Below are 18,334 nucleotides of genomic sequence, written 5' to 3' on the forward strand. Positions count from 1 at the left end.
CAGCAGATGTCAGGGTGATTGAAGTCCCCTGTTAGAACCAGGGCCTGTGTTCTGGAAACTTCAGTTAATTGTCTGAAGAAAGCCTCATCTCCCTCATCCTGATCCGGTGATCTATGGTAGATGCCCACCACAACATCATCCTTGTTGCTCTCTCTTTTAAATTTAACTGAAAGAGTCTCCAACAGGCTTTTCTCCAGTTTGATACTGGAGCTCTGAGCAATCATACCGCTCTCTTACATAAATGATTTAGATAATGGCATAGAGAGTAAACTCAAAGTTTGGAGATGATACCAAACTGGGAGGAATTACAAGTGCTTTGGAGGATAGGATAGGATTAAAATTCAAAATGATCTGGACAAACTGGAGAAATGGTCTGAAGTAAATAGGATGAAATTCAGTAAGAACAAATGCAAAGTACTTCACTTAAGAAGGAAAAATCAGTTGCGCACATATAAAATGGGAAATGACTGCCTAGGAAGGAGTACTACAGAAAGGGATCTGGGGGTCATAGTGGATTACAAGCTAAATATGAGTCAGTGTCACACTGTTGCAAAAAAAGCAAACATCATTCTGGGATGTTTTAGCAGGAGTATTGTAAGCAAGACACGAGAAGTAATTCTTCCACTCTACTCTGCTCTGGTTAGACCTCAACTGGAGTATTGTGTCCAGTTCTGGGTACCACATTTCAGGAAAGATGTGGACAAATTGGCGAAAAGGTCAGAGAAGAGCAACAAACATAATTAAAGGTCTAGAAAACATGACCTGTGAGGAAAGGTTGAAAAAAATTGGGTTTATTTAGTCTGGAAGAGAAGACAAGAGAGGACATAAGTTTTCAAGTACATAAAAGGTTGTGAGGAGGAGGAGGGAGGGAGAAGAATTGTTCTTCTTAACTTCTGAGGATAGGAAAGAAGCAATGGGTTTAAATTGCAGCAAGGGAGGTTTAGGTTGGACATTAGGAAAAACTTCCTAACTGTCAGGGTGGTTAAGCACTGGAATAAATTGCCTAGGGAGGTTGTGGAATTTCCATCATTGGGAATTTTTAAGAGCAGGTTGGACAAACACCCATCTGGTATGGTATAGCTAATACTTAGTCCTGCCTTGAGTGCAGAGGACTAGATGACCTCTCGAGTTTCTTCCAGTTCTATGATTCTCTGTAATTATATTGTAATAATCTTATGATTATGCATATAGATAAGATGTCCTCAATATGCATACAGTTTGTTGCAGTCTTTAAAAACTACATAGCTTTATAAAGTCTTCGTTAGTATTTCATGACCATTTTAGGGTAGTATATTTTCCTTTTTGTAAAATAGAGCATATAAAAAATATTCTCGGGAGTTGCTGCATGACATTAACTTTTTTCCTTTTAGAAATGCACAGTTTAGTCGTGTTCAGTGTCCCCTAAACGTGGGATTTTCCTTTGTTTTTCCAAGTCAAATCAGTCCTCAGCCTTTCTGTTGCCTAGTTTTTGTGTGAATAATCAAAATCTATTCAACTATTTTGTTTGAGTCAGTTACTGATTGCTATAGAGACCAAGCATAAACAGTCAACAATTGTGTACTCAGCTTGTGTTATACAGTGATAGAAGGTACTCAATTCAGTATGCCAGAATTTTACATACAAAATTTTCAAAAATGTTCTATATAAAAAAAATATATTAATAAATTCATTTTTTGTCTTTCTTTACAGTATGACTGAGGCTGTTTCCAGCACCATTCCTCATTCATTCTGTTTAGAAATGAATGCAGATGCTCCTAGGTAAGAGAAACTTTAATGCATTATGTAGTAAATTATGGATTATTACTATTAAATCTGCAGTTTTAATAATATGTTTTTTGTTCCTTTACAGTAAATGTATAATGTTTGCATTTAATGTACATTGTGGTATAAGATCTACAGCCATACCACTTTGTGCTGCGATCCTGTGAGATCACAGAAACTAAGCAGGTCTGGCCAGATATCTGCCACCCATTAGAGAGGGGAAAAACTGGTTCTATTTTTTAAAAATATATCTTTACTTTTTTCCTCTAGAAAATTTTTTGTTTTAAAAAAGAAAAAAAATCTCCCGAAGAGGTGAATGCACAATGAAAACCTGAAACAAAGGATCTCTTATTTTTGCTAATGAGTATCATTTTTCATTTCATGCATCCAACAAAGTGGGTATTCACCCACGAAAGTTCATGCTCCAATATGTCTGTTAGTCTATAAGGTGCCACAGAACTCTTTGCTGATTTTTCATTTAGCATTTTAATTTACCAGTTGTAAAGTTGATACATTTACTTCACTCTGATCCTCATCATCAGGTTCAGTGTTCAGAATCCATCTCTTTTGGAAAGTGTCTAAAAGTTATGGTTTTTATTCCCAATACTTCAAGTAACATAGAGATTTTTGTGTGTGATGATCAACCTCCTTTCTCTGGTATATCAAGTGTTCCCTGTAATGGTCCGGTGTGTTCAAAGAAGCAAGTGGTCCAGGAAGGAGAGCAGATATCAGAGCCATTGAACGTTTCAGAAACTGTCAGACAGATGCTCCAAGATGAAATGTTCAAATTAGTTCAGGTAAAAATAATTTCATTATTAAAAATAAACACAGATCAAACTGTTCAGTTTTAAAAAAACAAGCAATATGAAAAATGATTGCTTTCAAGGTTATTCTGTGATGCTTTTGTGCCAATTTCTGGGTTAAAGGTAACTAAAGGTAGAAACCAGTCATTTTAGGCATAATTCATGTCCTTTTGACTTCTTAATCTGAAGGTTTGTGAATTTGAGGAGCAGTACAGGTTGAACAATTATATTTTTAGGAGGACTAACTTAACATTCTCTTAATGTCCTTTATCCATATAAATTAGGGTAGATTATGAACCAACAGTAACTGTATAGTTAAAATGGTAATGAGTTAATACTGGTACATTTGAAACTATTCCATCCTGGTATTATTCAGGTTTCGATTTCTTTGCTTTGAAATAAAGGAATGCAAAGGATTGTACATTGCTGTAGCATGACCTTATTATTCCACATAGCTTATTGTATCATGAAAGAAATATCAATTTAGTACATAAGTATGCACTTGTCATTGAGACATTATATCTGTTGCTATCTATTTTAATAGGATAATCTGTAAATTTTAGATAATGTTTAGATTTTTAAGAAGTTTTAACCAGGGATTTTGGCCAAGACCCATTTTAGCGACTTTTGTAATGTTAGCTTTATTTTTATTTATATTCTAGCTGCAGCAAATCAACTTTCTGAACTTAATGCAAATGGTGGGGTCATCCTTTGCCAGCCTGCCAAATACGCAGCATCTTCTGCAGCAGTCTCAGTCTATTCAGTTGGGAGGAAGCCAGGCTTTTCACACTGTAAGAGACAGTGGTGCTGACACATCCCTTCCTATACAGTGTGCAGACATTTCTCCGGAGACTCAGCTGCCCACTAAAGAAAATGCTGGAAAGTCTAATAAAAAGAGCAGCTCTCATTCTCAGGAAAGAAATATCCTAAATGATCAAAGCAGCAAAGAAAGTATACATGTAGGTAAAACCAAGCATTTCTTTTTAAGAAGGATATCAGATGTTATTCCATTTGAAAAATTGGAGAACTTTCTTGTAGTAATTGCATTAGACAGAATTACCATGTAATAGGGACTACATCTAGTAATGATTTATTGCTATCTTACACATAGTTTAAAGTGCTATTGTGTGTGCTTTTTTCTTTTAGAATTATCCAGATGTGAATATTTCTTTAAACCTATCAGAGAGCCAGTCCAATGGAACAGGATTTATTCCAGCATCTCAAGACTTACTTCCTTCAGCTCCAGCCAAACCACTTCATCTGTTATCGAGTTCCCTAGATATCCAGAAGACACCCAAACTTATCCCAGTTGCAAAAACCTTAAATTATGAAAATGGCTTTCCTTTGCTTAAACTTGAATCTGATAATTTAAAACCACTCAATTTTTATCCATTAAAAGTTTCACAGGCTTTCATCGGGTCACTCCCCCAACCAAGAGTAGTTTGGGATCCATCTAATTATTTACAGACCCCTCCACTGTCATGTATGCTAGGAGACAAGACTATTTCAACGACACACTTGAATTTGAATAAATATGATCCTGAAATTATAAGGCAAGTATATGAGGAAAAGAAGAGGTGGGCAGAAGCTGAAAGCAAGAGGCCTCCTAAACTACTTAATTTGGATCAGTATGAAGGAGAGCAAAATCTTGCACCTCTGCAGCACCTTCGTACAAATGTGAGTGCAGAGAAGCCACTGAGTTCTCAGAATGCTTCCTTCTATGGAACTTACCAGCATTCAACTGGAATTCCTTTACTGCACCTGCAGCTTGACCCAGCACCTAGATTTCCACCAATTATAAGACCACCAGTCCCTGCTTCTTTAATACCTGTTAGACCTATAACTGAGGAGACCAACTCCAGAGACACATTACAGCACACAGGAATATCAATTCTTCATGCTAATTTACCTCCAAAAAACAAGGTAATGGATTTTAGGAATATATTTTTCTATGTTGCAATTAAATAAGCTTATTTCCTGTTGCATAGCTTCAGTCCTCACTAATGGGATAATGCCCTCACCTGTGTAATTTGGATGAGGTCCAGTGTTTTGCTTGAGGCTTCAGCTCAGGCCACCAGATTTTCTGCCTCCAGCAGAGGAACAAGTTGGTGGTTTGGTTTCTCCCCATCATTTTGTTTTATAACTTTAATTTGTATTTATTTCCATATGGTAAAGACTTATAATCGTTCCTTCTCCTCCCCATAACACCCCCAGGATGAGGTATTTGACAGCATGTTTATTTCAACCACTTGGACCTGCCACTCCCCGTCATTCCTCTCCAGGATTTCTTTGCCCCCACTCTGGGATGGTAGAGGTGTTCTGCAAACACTGGGCTAAAGTGTTACCGGTGTGAGGCAGTATTTACAGGCAGAGGGTGAATTACAGCCAGAGGGCGAATTACAGCCAGCCCTCGCAGTGAAAGGACAGAGGATTGGACCAGCATGTTGGGTCCCCTCTTCCTCGAAGAGCGATAACTCCATTACAAAAAAGCTCAGGAGTATCTGAACATTTCAAGGAGAAAGTCTAAGGATGAGAAGGATCCTGTCCAGCCAGCTTGGGATAAGACCCACAACAGACTCAGGTTGGAGGGGGAAAATTTCCTGAACGATCCAAAGATCACTCCCTGGATACTGAAGTGGGTCCTCAGCTCCCTAGGGGGAAAAAAGCAAGGCTTCTAAACATCTCTCCTTCCTCTCACTGTAAATCTGGGGCCTGTCATGATGTTCAGGAGTGAGTTAGGCAAACCTCTGAGACTCAGTCCCAAAAATACAAAAGCAAGCATATTTGCAAGGCAGCAGTTCCTAACACCTCAGTATAAGGGAGTGTTTGCTGGAGTCATTCTCCTATATAGAGGTTCTCACACTGCTCCTCCCCTTCTTGCCCTGTGGTGTGTCACTCCAGGCATGTAGAGAACCCATCTATTCTGTGAAACACTCCCTCAGGCTGCAGTTAATGGGAATTGTGCCATTATATAGTGGTGTACAGCCCAAGGACCCTCACTCTGCTATGAAAAGGGGCTCAGATTTCAAGCACCATGAATGTGATTTGTGCCTTCTTTATGTCAGCAATAAATCCTTGCTCTGCCAAAGAAAAGAGCTCAGAGTCTGAAAGGCACAAAAGAGAGGGTCTCTCCACTCCACTCTTGCTCCACAGGCTGGCTCCATATTAAAACTTAAGGAGCACTTCATGCAGTCTGTGACCAGATCAGAATCACATGAGGATTCCACTCCTCGTGACTGATACCAAGCTGGGAGATGTTGCAAGTGCTTGGAGAACAGGATTAGAATTCAAAATGATCTTGACAAACTGGAGAAATGGTCGGAAATAAACAGGACAAAATTCAATAAGGACAAATGCAAAATACATAAGAAAAAATACTCAGTTGCACAAATACAAAATGGGAAATGTCTGCTTAGGAAGGAGTATTGCAGAAAAGGATCTCAGGGTTATAGTGGGTCACCAAACTAAATGAGTCAACAGTATAATAGTATTGTAAAAAGACCCCTCATTCTGGGATGTGTTACCAAAGTGCTGTATGCAAGGCACAAGAAGTAATCTCTCTACTCAGCACTGATAAAGCCTTAGCTAGAGTACTGTTTCCAGTTCTGGGCACCACAGTTTGGGAAAGGTGTGAACAAGCTGGAGAAAATCCAGAGAGCAACAAAAATGATTAAAAATCTAGAAAACATGACCTATGAGAAAAGATAGATTACAGCACACTATGGAATGTTAGTATGTGGCAGCAGGTCCACATAGCCTGTTAGTCCAAAGCGGGCTAGAGCACTGTAGATTTACACCCCACTTTACTGCACACTTACTCTTTGTATTGACATAGCCTTATAAAAAAGCCTTCTCAGTGGCAAGCTCAACATCTGTGGGTATGATCCTTGCTTGGAGTGCGAGGTCTTGGGTTCTGTCCCAGTTAACTCTTGATGTGATTTGTCACACAAGCAATGACTTCTAACAGTGGCTACAAAGAAGCCATTTTACAGCCATGAATATCAGATGCTGTGTGGTCAGCTGTCCTGGCCCGAGCTGGAAGCCCCTCCTGCGGGGAAAGGGGACCAAGAGGACCAGCAGGAGGAAGCTGAGCAGCTGCTGACCTCCTCGTCATCCCTGGCTGAAGCGGTAGCAGGCACAGCAATATCAGGGCCTCCACCAATAGACCACAGAGCCCATTAAGAGCTACTGTGTAAGGTTGCTCATAACTTGGGGTTGCAGGCCAAGGAGACGGTTGAGCAGGAGGACCCCATGGTGGACCTTCTGAGCCCAGAAGGTCCATCCAGAATAGCGCTTCTGCTCGTTAAGACTATACAGTCGAACTATACGACTATATGGCAGAACCTGGCCTCCAGCGCTCCAACAGCCAAAGGTGTGGAGGACAAGTACTTCGCCCCGTCAAAGGGGTACGACTTCTTGTTTTGCCACCCAAGCCCATGTTCCCTGGTAGTCTCGGCGATAAATTAAAAAGAGTGCCATGGGCAGCAGGCCCTGGCCCCAAAGGCCAAGGAAGCGAAGCGCCTGGACGTGTTTAGCAGGAAGGTGTATTCTCGGGGCGTACAGTTGAGGATTTCTAACCAGCAGGCCATCCTCAAGAGGCATAACTTCAACTCCTGGGCGGAAGTGGGGAAGTTTAAGGACAGCCTCCCGCAGGGTTCCCAGCAGGAGTTCACGGCGCTGGTGGACAAAGGCAAGGTCGTAGCGAAGACCTCTCTCCAGGTGTCCTTGGATTCAACAGATGTGGTGGCCAGGACAGTCACATATGGCATGGTCATGTGACACTCAGCATGGCTTCAGGAGTCATGTCTGCCGCCTGAGGTCCAGAACTTGCTCCAGGACCTCCCCTTCGAAGGTCTGGGCTCTTTTCAGACCAGATGGATGCAAAGCTACATAGCCTCAAGGACTCAAGGGATGCACTCAAGTCTCTGGGTATGCACACCCCCGCTACTCAAAGGAAGCCCTTCAAGCCGCAGCCTCCTCCTCAGCGTCACTACCAGTCTCATCCTAGATACGAGCCCTACTGCAGGCGAAGCAGGGATAACAGGAGGCAACATAATAATAGCAATAACAATAGGTCCAATAGGCCAGGCCAAGGCCAACGTAAGTCCTAGCCGGGCCCTAAACCACGCTTTTGAAGGTGCACTCGAGGATAGTGTACCAGACCAGCCACCGGATCCATCCGCTTGTTTCCTGAACCATCTGACTTGTTTCTCCCAGGCGTGTTCCAGCAATACATCAGACCGTTAGGTGTTATGCATTGTGCGAAACAGATACATGCTGCAGTTCTCCTTCTTGCCTACCCCCCCGCCATCCTCCTTCCCCATCCCTCTTCAGGGACCCCTCTCATGAGCACTTCCTGGAAAAGGAGGTTCGCACACTCCTAGACACGGGGGTGATAGAGATGGTACCGAAAGACCTAAAGGGGAAAGGGTTCTACTCCCCATACTTCCTCATTCCCAAGGCCAAAGGAGGTCTTTGACCCATTCTAGACTTAAGCGGGCTCAACAAGTTCCTGGTCAAGGCCCGGTTCTGCATGTTCTCTCTGGGCACCATCATCCCTTCCCTGAATCCAGGAGACTGGTACGCTGCCCTCGATATGAAGGATCCATACTTTCATATCACCATCCACCAAGTGCATCACCAATTCCTGCATTTCACTGTGAACCAGGAACATCAGTTCACGGTTCTCCATTTGGCCTAGCCGTGGCCCCATGAGTGTTCACAGAATGCATGTGGTAGTGGTGGCCTTCTTATGGAGGCAGAGAATTAGAGTTTACCTGTATCTCGACGACTGGCTCCTGGTGGACCGGTCTGAAGAGGAGGTTATGTCCCACGTACAGGTGGCCCTGAGACTATTGCGCACGCTGGGGCTCCTGGTCAGTGTCCCCAAGTCCACCCTCATTCCAACGCAGAAGGTGGAATTCATAGGGGCGGTCCTAAATGCAGTACAGGCGAAGGCGAGTCTTCCAGTGTCATGATTCCTGGCCATCCAGAAGGCAGTGACCTCCCTGTGCCAGTTTTCCACTAGACGGCCAGATGTTGCTAGAGGCTGCTGGGTCACATGGCAGCATGCACGCATGTGGTCAAGCGTGCCAAACTAAAACTCAGGACTCTGCAGTCTTGGCTCGCACATGTATACCGCCCAGGCAGGGACCCCCTGGACTTGGTAGTGACAGCCTCGGGGGACGTGCTAGACTCCTTGTGGTGGTGGCAGTCCCTGACAGTGGTTTGCGAAGGCATCCCCTTTGCCACACAACAGCCAGACCTGATGCTTGTGACGGATGCGTCAGACTTCGGATGGGGTACTCATCTAGGGGACCTCAGGACTCAGGGCTTGTGGTCGGGAGCAGAGCAGTTGCTCCATTTCAATGTGAAGGACCTCAGGGCGTTTAGCCTGCCAGACTTTTCACCCCACTTTGAGTGGTCACAGTGTGACAGTTCTGACTGACAACACAACCGCCATGTTTTATATAAACAAGCAGGGCAGAGCCCGTTCCTTGCCGCTCTGCCACAAGGCTCTCTTCCTCTGGAACTTTTGCATAGCCCACACCATGCACCTCGAGGCATCATACCTCTTGGGGGTGCGGAATGAACTGGCGGACCACCTCAGCAGGTTGTACTGCATGCATGAGTGGATGCTCAGAGTGAACGTCGTGTTTTCGCTCTTCCACAAGTGGGGGTTTCCCCCAGATAGATATGTTTGCCACCAAGGACAATGCCCAATGCCTGATGAGGTAGACTGTAAAAAAATAAGTGATGGAATGGATTAGAGAGTATCTGTTTGGGCCAAAACCACTTTGGGGAAGAAAGCTACTAGAGGTTCCCCTGTAGTGCTTGGCGTGTGCTACTTAATACAAAGATCCAATTTGAATTTGGATAGAGACCTCTTTAGTATTTTTAATGAAACAAATTCTTCTGAGAATTGTATGTTTATGGGAGACTTTAAATTCCCAGACAGAGATTTGAAGACAAATGCTACTAATAATAGTAAGGCCCAGATTTTCCTGGATGTGATACCTGACAGATTTCTTCACCAAATAGTTGCTTTCCTTGATTTCAAAAGAGCTAATTTCAAAAAATTAAGGCAGTGATTTTCAACCTGTGGCCCACAGGCCGCTTACAGCCGAATCAGCACATGTGACATCCTCAGAGCCATACAAGTAATATATATATTGTGTGGATGTAGCCCACATAACGCATAGAGAGCTGCATATGCAGCCCACAATGGTAAATAGGTTGAGAACCACTGAATTAAGGGAATTTGTTTAGGGAAGTGGACTGGATTGAAGAACTCAAGGATCTGAATGTGGAGGAGGCTTGGAATTATTTTGTCAAAGTTGCATAAGCTATCTGAACCCTGCATCCCCACAGGGGGGAAGGGTGTGTGAATTTGAAGGGAAGGATTGCAGACCAACCTGGATCAGCAAGAATCTCAAACAGGTGATTAAGTGAAAGCAGAAGGCCTACAAGGAATGGAAGATGGGAAAGATCAGCAAGAAAGGCTACCTCTTGAAGGTCAAAAAGTGTAGGAATAAAGTGAGTTTCACCAAAATGGTTGTTTGGAGGAGTTCTACAATCAAGCACCATAGAAACATATGTTCCTTCCCTAATGGCATCCTGTAGGTAGACACATCAGTTTCTCCTTTTGAATATGATCAATTGCCAATGTTAATCAGATTACACAAGCCTATGACTGGCCTTTTCTAGTTGCTATTTGGAATTGGAATGATATCTCCTATATAGACAAGAATCACGTAGCTGTTGTCATGAGGAAAAGATTTAGTTCTGTTATTTTTGCTAATCCCTAGTACAGCTGGAAGATTGTGGCAGAAATGGGCATTCCTACCAGTCTAAAGATCTGTCCCAAGCATATTGAATACATATACTAATTACACTCTCTTCATCGCATTCTATCCAAAAAGTCAAGGCCTTAGGTCCTCAGAGTTGCTGCAGGCAAGGTGTTAAATCTTGCACCAGTTATCATGCTAGGATTTGGGAAACAATTCACAGAAGTCCCTAGGGCAGGAGTCGGTAACCTTTCAGAAGTGGTGTGCTGAATTTTCATTTATTCACTCTAATTTAAGGTTTTGCGTGCCAGTAATACATTTTATCGTTTTTAGAAGGTCTCTTTCTATAAGTCTAAAATATATAACTGAACTGTTGTTGTAGTAAAGTAAATAAGGTTTTTAAAATGTTTAAGAAGCTTCATTTAAAATTAAATTAAAATGCAGAGCCTCCCAGACCGGTGGCCAGGACCCGGGCAGTGTGAGTGCTGCTGAAAATCAGCTTGCATGCTGCCTTCAGCACCTGTGCCATAGGTAACCTACCCCTGCCCTAGGGTTTTGGGGGAAAGTGTATGAGCCTCATCTATGGAAGATTTGCAAAATAAGTTTCCATTTCTCTGCAGTCATCCATTGATAGAAGGATGCTACTGGGTTGGTTTCCACACAATTCCTTGCTTTATATGGGAAGAACTTCCATTCCTGCCTATTATTCTACTATAAAAATAATTAAAACTCTGCTTATCTTTCCCCCTACCTCTATATGATTCACTTTTTGCTGTTTCCCATTAGAGATGAATGAGGAGAGAAGCTGTGCAACAGAAAGATTTCTTTCATGATAATTTTCTTTTTATTAGCAACTTCTCTCCTCATTCAGCACATCCTGGTAGTCTGGAAATGATTGGAATACAAATGGAAATTTTCCTCTAAACAGAGACTTAGATATATAACTGTGTTAAGGCTAATTACCACATTATATCAAGTGGTCTTAATGCTAATAGTCAGTTGCTGGAGTGTGCCTGTAGCTTTGAAAGAATCCTGGTGGCCTGAGCTGAAGGGCAAGGGGCTAGTTTTGGAGCCTCCAGCAATAATAATGGACTGCCTGAGAAATTTCAAAGCCAGGGTGAGGTGTTAATTTATTACTGTTGAATTGGGAGAGAAACTGCTAACAAGGGAAACGATCAGGTAAGAAATTTCTCATTCCTTGGTAAATATTTTTAAAGGAAAATGACATTTAACTTTAGAATATAAAATGTTGTAAATTTCCCCTTTTTTAAGGCAAATTTATATCAAAAGATAAATAATTCCTGGGAGCTGGAGGTCCTCCGACCCATATGCATGTTGCCTGTTTCCTAACTTCATCCACAGGAACATGCTATAGGAATTTTAATATGTTGGAGAATAACAGATGGGAAAGAATTTTGCAAAATTTTCTTAAAATTTGGACAAATAAAATAATGAAGTGTTGTTGAGCTCTAGTAATAAATCAACAACATTTCTATATCCTCTTCTGTTTTGTACTGCACCTTTTGTTTACGGTGTAACCACCTGTTTCTGTGTCTCTTATGTTGCCTCTGGCTGATAATTTATAAATGTGTTCAGTACTTGGGTCTGATTCTACTGCTAGATAGTTGCCTTCTGCATCGACTGCATTAGGAGTTGTACCTGTGTAACTGAGGTCAGAGTTGGACCTACTCTGTTTAATAGAGTCTATTAAAATTTTTGGTTTCCTCTTCTATAAATGTCTCATTCTGCTTCTCTTTCAAACAGTTCCGACCACCAAAACTGATCCCAATTCAAAATCTCATTGCATTTGAGCAAAGCCGCCTGTGTACCAGTGCACCACACGACTTCATTGGACAAGACCATTCTGGTCAGCTTGAGTTGTTAAAAGCTAACACTGAGCCATCTGATGCAAGACACACGAAGAACAATACAAAAAGGCAAGGACAAATTTTCAAAATTGGTCTTCATTTGGAGAGGCTTGCTAGTAACCTAAGCCTTCTCCAACTAATTACAATGGGAGTTTTTGTACCAGCTTCACTGAAAACAGGATTGGATGCTAAATAATTTGAGGAGACTGATAATGGGATACAGAGCCTTTCACGTCTAAATCTCTCGTGTGAATTGTTGCCATGTATTGTGTTCATTGCCTCTGTGAAATGATTTGGTAGTCACAGTTTAGTTGTTAGTGATCAGCTGTCCACATCACAAAACAGTCACATTGCTAGTGCATATATCCCTCAAGAGAGAATGCTCTCAGACCTCTGGAGGAATTTAATTTAAGTCAAGGTTCTAGGCTCATTGACAGAATGATGAAAATTTCCTTGTAAAGTCATTGAGTCTGATTGTGAACCCAGTGGAGTGAATGGCAAAACTCCCACTGACCTGAATGAATACACAATTGAGTTCTTTACTTAGCTACTTCTGTTTTACTGGCTGTATTTCATGACTTTTAAACTGATCTCTGTTGTTGCACATTAATCTAGAATTATTTTCATTACATGGTCAGTACAAACTAAAGCAATTCCTAGGTTAGCCGTTGAGCTGCACCTACCTTGCCTCTGCGGTTCTTCTGCAGCATCAGTAGATTACTGTCATGACAGTTCATAGTTCTGTGTTTTCCTTGAAAGAGTTAATGACATCAAAGCACCAAAAGTAGAGCACCCTCACTTGTGATTCTGATGCCTTCACTTGTGGTTAGACACACAGAATCCTGAACTTAGCTCTTGACAGGTAAGAGTAACTGGTTTGATTTTTAGATATCTTGCTTTAAAATATTATAAACTGTAATGGTTAAGGCAAGGTGTTTTACTAATCTGATAGTAAATATTTTTAAAAGCAAACTTTGTAGTTTTTTAGGAAAAGGAGTTACAGGATAGGGAGAGTTTCATAGCAACACTGATTTCTTGCTGCAACATTTCTGTGTAGGCCCTTCTGCTTGTATAATATTTTATTTTTAATTGTATACAAAAGATAGCAGTGGTAATCATGTTATAAACAATACAAAATATCAGGTTTACGATAATTTAGTTAAATGGGGTCTTAGATAACCAGTATATTATTTTGTTTAGAATATGTGAATAAGTTTGTATTACTATTAAATATTTTACGAACACCTTAAATAGCTTAGATACATAGGTTTTTAATAGTTTAAATGGAATAGCAGTTAACTATCTTTACTCAAACACCTAATATATTTTTTAAGAAGAAGGTTATTATTTCTTGCTTATTAGAAAGAATTATTGATGTTTCTATTATCAGAGTGAAGTTAAAGTGTTATTTCTCACTGTTATGTTGACAGGCAAAAGAGACGTGCTGCGAAACAGATAAAAGAGAAGGAGGACAAGAAAAAAGCAAGTGTGACATTCCGCCCAGATGATTCCATTATTAGTACTGATGATATAGAGAAAGTTTTTGAAACTGAGATACAGGTATACGAAAATAATTATTTCCTTCCTTTTTTATTGATTTTTAAAATAATGATACAAGTGAAGCAACAAGCAAACACAATATAAACAAAACCCTGCTAAATACCTCGTCCACTCTTTTTAGCACCTCTGTAGTGATCTCATGTACCTTTTTTACTTGCACACTTGCATTTTCCTTTAAGCCAGAGATAAAGCCCTCTTTTACCAAAAGAAACTCTTCAGGGTATTTTAATTACTCCTGTCAGGTGCTCACCTGAAATAAGTTCTGCCATGTTGACATACCAATCCTATGTAATTGGGGCATGAGCTATTCCTGTTTCTGTGGATGAGGGGTTTTTTTGCACAATCAAGGGGCATTACAATCCATAAAAAAAAATGTTGACTTGATGAAAATCCCCATAATGATTATAATTCTGATTTAGTTGGTTATTTATTCCATAGCATTTTTATGACATTTATAGTAATTTGTCCAGAAATCCGTTAATGTTTTCTAGATCATTTTTATTTAAAACAGTACAAACTCTAGACCTTGCTTAAGTGTGATGGTACCATTTGCTATTTTATTACGTGCATTTTTAAGACTCCCACCACTGTACTGCTGTGTGCGTTTCCATTATATGATTTAGAAATATAGCACTTCCTCACAAAGAATGGGGGATAGCAAGGCTCTTCTCTACAAATTATTTAAAAGGTGATCTAGTTCATGTTGCTTAGAGCAGGGGGTCTCAAACTTTTTCTCTTGGAGGCCCTCCCAGACAGGCTATAAAAAGCGCCAGGGCCCAGCAGGGGGTCAGCCTTCAGGGCAGAGGCCTTAGATATAGGCGTAGTTTGACTTCTATTTTGCGTGGGAAGGGGCCAGCAGGGCTCAAGCCACCTCCGCATGGTGGGGTCCAAGGAGGGAGTGCCACCTACACCCTTGACTCACCTCAGCAGGCCACCCAGCCTGTCTGGGTTGAGGGCGGAGAGGTGCAACCAAAAATTATAACTCAGAAAGTTTGAAACCAGTTTAGGGTGCAGGGAGGGGGTAGCTGAGTCTGTGTGTGGGTAGGGGGGTACCTCAGGGTGTAGGGAGAGGCGCACCTGGGGCTTTGTACAGGGAGGGCATAGCTCAGGGTGTAGAGAGAGGGGTATTAGGGGCTGTGTGCTGGGAGGGCTCCCCCGTGGTCCCTGTTCCAGGAGAGGTCTGCCAGGCACAGAGCCAGGTCTCCCCACATGGGTGGCTGTTACAGTCTGCCTCTGTGGGAGCAAAGGGGGCTAGGAGCTGAGAAGTAGCTTCAACCCAGGGCACCAGCAGGAGAGGAGGGAAAGCTGTGACTGCCTGCTCCATGGCACCAGCCAGATCAGCAGCTGCCTCACATGATCCAGTGTAATGGCAAAACCAGCGACCGGCACATTTTCCCACCAATAGTAGTTACCTACTGAGCATGCTCAGTACAACCTAGATAGGAAATTCTTCTGTCAGGGAGCTGTTTGTGCCACTAAGTGGGAAAAGTATGTTTTCTAACAAGTTTTGAAAGTATTGCTCAAAGGAAGCATAACTTTTATTTAAAAGTTGACAGCATCAAGGAATCCTGTAACACTGGTTTGATCACATTTTTCTTGTATTAGGATCAGCAAGCAGAACCCAGCTGTTATCTTGAAGATGATTTTGTCATTTCACTTGGTATGTACATTCGTGTTTTTAAAAAAAAAATCATGTCTAAAGTCATGAACTCTATCTTTTTTTTTCAAAATGGTTGTCAGATGTCACAGAAAGACCTAGATCATTGGTTAAATTCTGAGTTCCTAGGTTGATATGTTTAACTGTTTGCCTTGCTAAGCATGATGCAACATCTCAAATTGTGCAATGTAGATCAGGGAACACCATCATGTCGAATCATAAGGCTAGTAGTCTTTCATGGCACTGAAATTTTGAAGGGTACTCCCAAAACAACCAAACCAAAAATGCCTCACAGATTTAGGGTCTGTGGACTGGATTCTGACCTCAGTTACACATAAATGTGCACTCAGATATAACTCCACTGAAGTGAATGTAGTTACTCCAGGTTTACATGAGAGTAAATGAGATCGCTGTATTGTTTATAATTGTATAATGTCCCTGTATTGTTTCTGTCCTGGAATACTGCAAAAGAGAGAGAGAAAGAAAAGAATGGAAAGTTAGGTGTTCATTGCAGTGATTACACTACCTGTACTTTTTGGGAAAAAATAGTTAGACAAAATATTTTTCAAGGTTTATAACAATGTAACAAGCTTGGACTCACCCCGCGGCGCCTCCTGCTGGTCGTCCTGAGAAATTAGCTCACTTCCAGCCAGGAGTACCCTCTGCATGCCAGTGATCCGCCTGTCCTCTTGGCTCCCATGTCCCTCCCTGGACCCCGATGCCCTTTTAACTAGGGTGCTGCCCCCTGGCAGTACCCACCAATCTTGGTCTCCCCTCCCTGGGGAATCCCCAACCCACTATCCCCACTTCGCTCAGTATATGGATACTGCCGAGTCTCCATCTAGCCCCCATTCACGGGCAGACTGCAGTATCAGCCACTCATCATAGGCAAAGGGGTTTGAACCTGCTGCCTTTGCCTATCCCTGGGCTGCCCCTGCAACCCCCAGTACCTCTTCGCCTTATGCTAGGCCACAGCCTGGGGCTTTCCAGGCAGGAGCTCCCCAGCTCCTCTGACTTTCCCCAGCCCTGCTCCACTCAGGTACCCTATATCTAACTCCCTGCAGCCAGGCCCTTCTCCCTCTGCAGATAGAGGGAGACTGACTGGGCTCCTGGCTTACTGCCTCTTTTAGGGGCCAGCTGGGCCTGATTGGGACCCGGACACAGCTGAGCCTACTTTCCCCCAATCAGCCCGGGCTTCTTGCCCCAGCTACAGCCCTCTCCTGGGCTGTTTTAAGCCCTGAAGGGCAGGAGTGGGTAACCAGCCTGCTACAAACAAATTTCTGTAGTTTAAATAAAATAGATATTACTTTACTTTTATTTAAATGAAAATTTTGATTACATGAAATATAAGGTGCCTCCGGGAGCAAAGTGCCCAGGTTATTCTGAAAATGATCTCTTCTCCAGTCTGTCCAGGGAGCAAAAGTCCATATTTGGGAAAATGATTATCCTGCCTTCCAACTCACTAATTCAATATCAGATTTAGTATTGCTAGGAGAAAAAAAAGAGGAAAATCCATTCCCTGACCTTGTGTATTAGAGAAATAGGTGATTGCTTTGTCAAAATACAAGCCAAAAATAAGAATAAAACAAATACACACACACACACACACACATTTTTTCTTTAAAATGATACAAGTACAAAATTTTATTATATAAAAAGATCACATTTAAACGTTACTAGGCCAAATTAGGGGTTGGTATAAGTAGTTACAACCACATAGATTTCAGTGGAGTTGGATCCTCTTACATAAGGTCTTAAGTTGGGCCCATATTTCCACCAATATTTTTATAAAGCGTGCTTACTGAAATAACAGTTGCATTTTTTCTAACTTAAAAACTGTAGAACAGATAAATAAAATAATTCTTGTTCTAATAGTGGACAATGATTAGTTGTTTCCCCATTTTAGACACAGTGGGAGAGGCTATTACTACTACAGCAGGTCTACACTACATGGCTTCCACAAGGAAAAAACCCGCAGAAACTCAAGATGCAAGCACAAATACAGATCCAGGTAAAATGTCACCTATAATCTGTTTGCTTTATTAGTTTTACACTTTTGCAACCAGTTGTTTTCCAGATCTGCTTTTGTGTATTGCAGTATTTGCTCATTTTAATAATCGAAAAAGCTTAAAAATATTGACCACTTTGTTATATTTTTGGTATTTTAATCTTTTATTTCAAATAAATAATAAAACAACAGAAATTCTTGTTCCTACAGATACTCAAATAAAAATGCAAAATTTCTTCTTGACATAAAATGATTGTCAGTTTTTTTTTTTTGAGGGCCAGATCCCAAAGTATTTCTCTGGAAATACTCCTGTTGATTTCACTTGGCATTTTGTCCACATTATGGTTTACATTGAGCAGTTTAGAGCTAAGATTTAGATCTTAGGCATTAGAATCTGGTTACTTCCTTTTTCTTATATAATTTCTGTTAATGGATAGTAAGCAAATGTTTCCTTTATCGGTTTCTGCTCTCCCAACTGTAAAATGTTTTTTGTTCTAGTAATCCATTTTGATTTTATTTTTTTCTTACCAATCAAGTTCTCAAGTCATACCAGGATATAGAAACTGGCTCTGAAGACATAGTTTCTGAACTTAGTAAAAACCAAACTATCACCTCTGTTCCTTCAACAGGTGTGCCTTCTTCCTTTCTTTATCATTCTGTGGATTGCATGGGTTTTCAATATACACTTTTGCATTATATAATGTTTTCAGTAGCTAAGTGGAGAATATCATGAAGATGACATTAATTTTAGTCCAATTGTTTTTAAAATCTAAACAACAGTGATTTGTAATATGAAAATATTGATTGTGACTGCATTTCATGACTTTGTAGTCCATATTATTGTTCTCCTGCATTAGCAGATACATTTGTGTTTTTATATATCTGTGTCA

General features: G+C 41.3%; 1 protein-coding gene across 5 annotated transcripts in view; it reads left to right on the forward strand.

Moving 5' to 3' along the window:
• The window catches only part of CPLANE1 (ciliogenesis and planar polarity effector 1), a 180,158-nt gene that overhangs the window by 113,855 nt on the left and 47,969 nt on the right, over positions 1-18,334 (forward strand). For 3 of the 5 annotated variants that reach the window (XM_030565920.1, XM_030565923.1, XM_030565922.1), the window contains 9 exons: positions 1,690-1,758; positions 2,375-2,558; positions 3,227-3,523; positions 3,711-4,487; positions 12,116-12,288; positions 13,650-13,779; positions 15,385-15,439; positions 17,343-17,447; positions 17,981-18,073. In XM_030565920.1, the coding sequence (XP_030421780.1) occupies positions 1,690-1,758; positions 2,375-2,558; positions 3,227-3,523; positions 3,711-4,487; positions 12,116-12,288; positions 13,650-13,779; positions 15,385-15,439; positions 17,343-17,447; positions 17,981-18,073 (1,883 nt within the window). The remainder of the gene's footprint in view (positions 1-1,689; positions 1,759-2,374; positions 2,559-3,226; positions 3,524-3,710; positions 4,488-12,115; positions 12,289-13,649; positions 13,780-15,384; positions 15,440-17,342; positions 17,448-17,980; positions 18,074-18,334) is intronic. The other 2 variants (XM_030565921.1, XM_030565924.1) reach the window with 2 other exon arrangements.

Source organism: Gopherus evgoodei, chromosome 6 (assembly GCF_007399415.2).
Source record: "Gopherus evgoodei ecotype Sinaloan lineage chromosome 6, rGopEvg1_v1.p, whole genome shotgun sequence".
Classification (NCBI taxonomy): domain Eukaryota; kingdom Metazoa; phylum Chordata; order Testudines; family Testudinidae; genus Gopherus; species Gopherus evgoodei.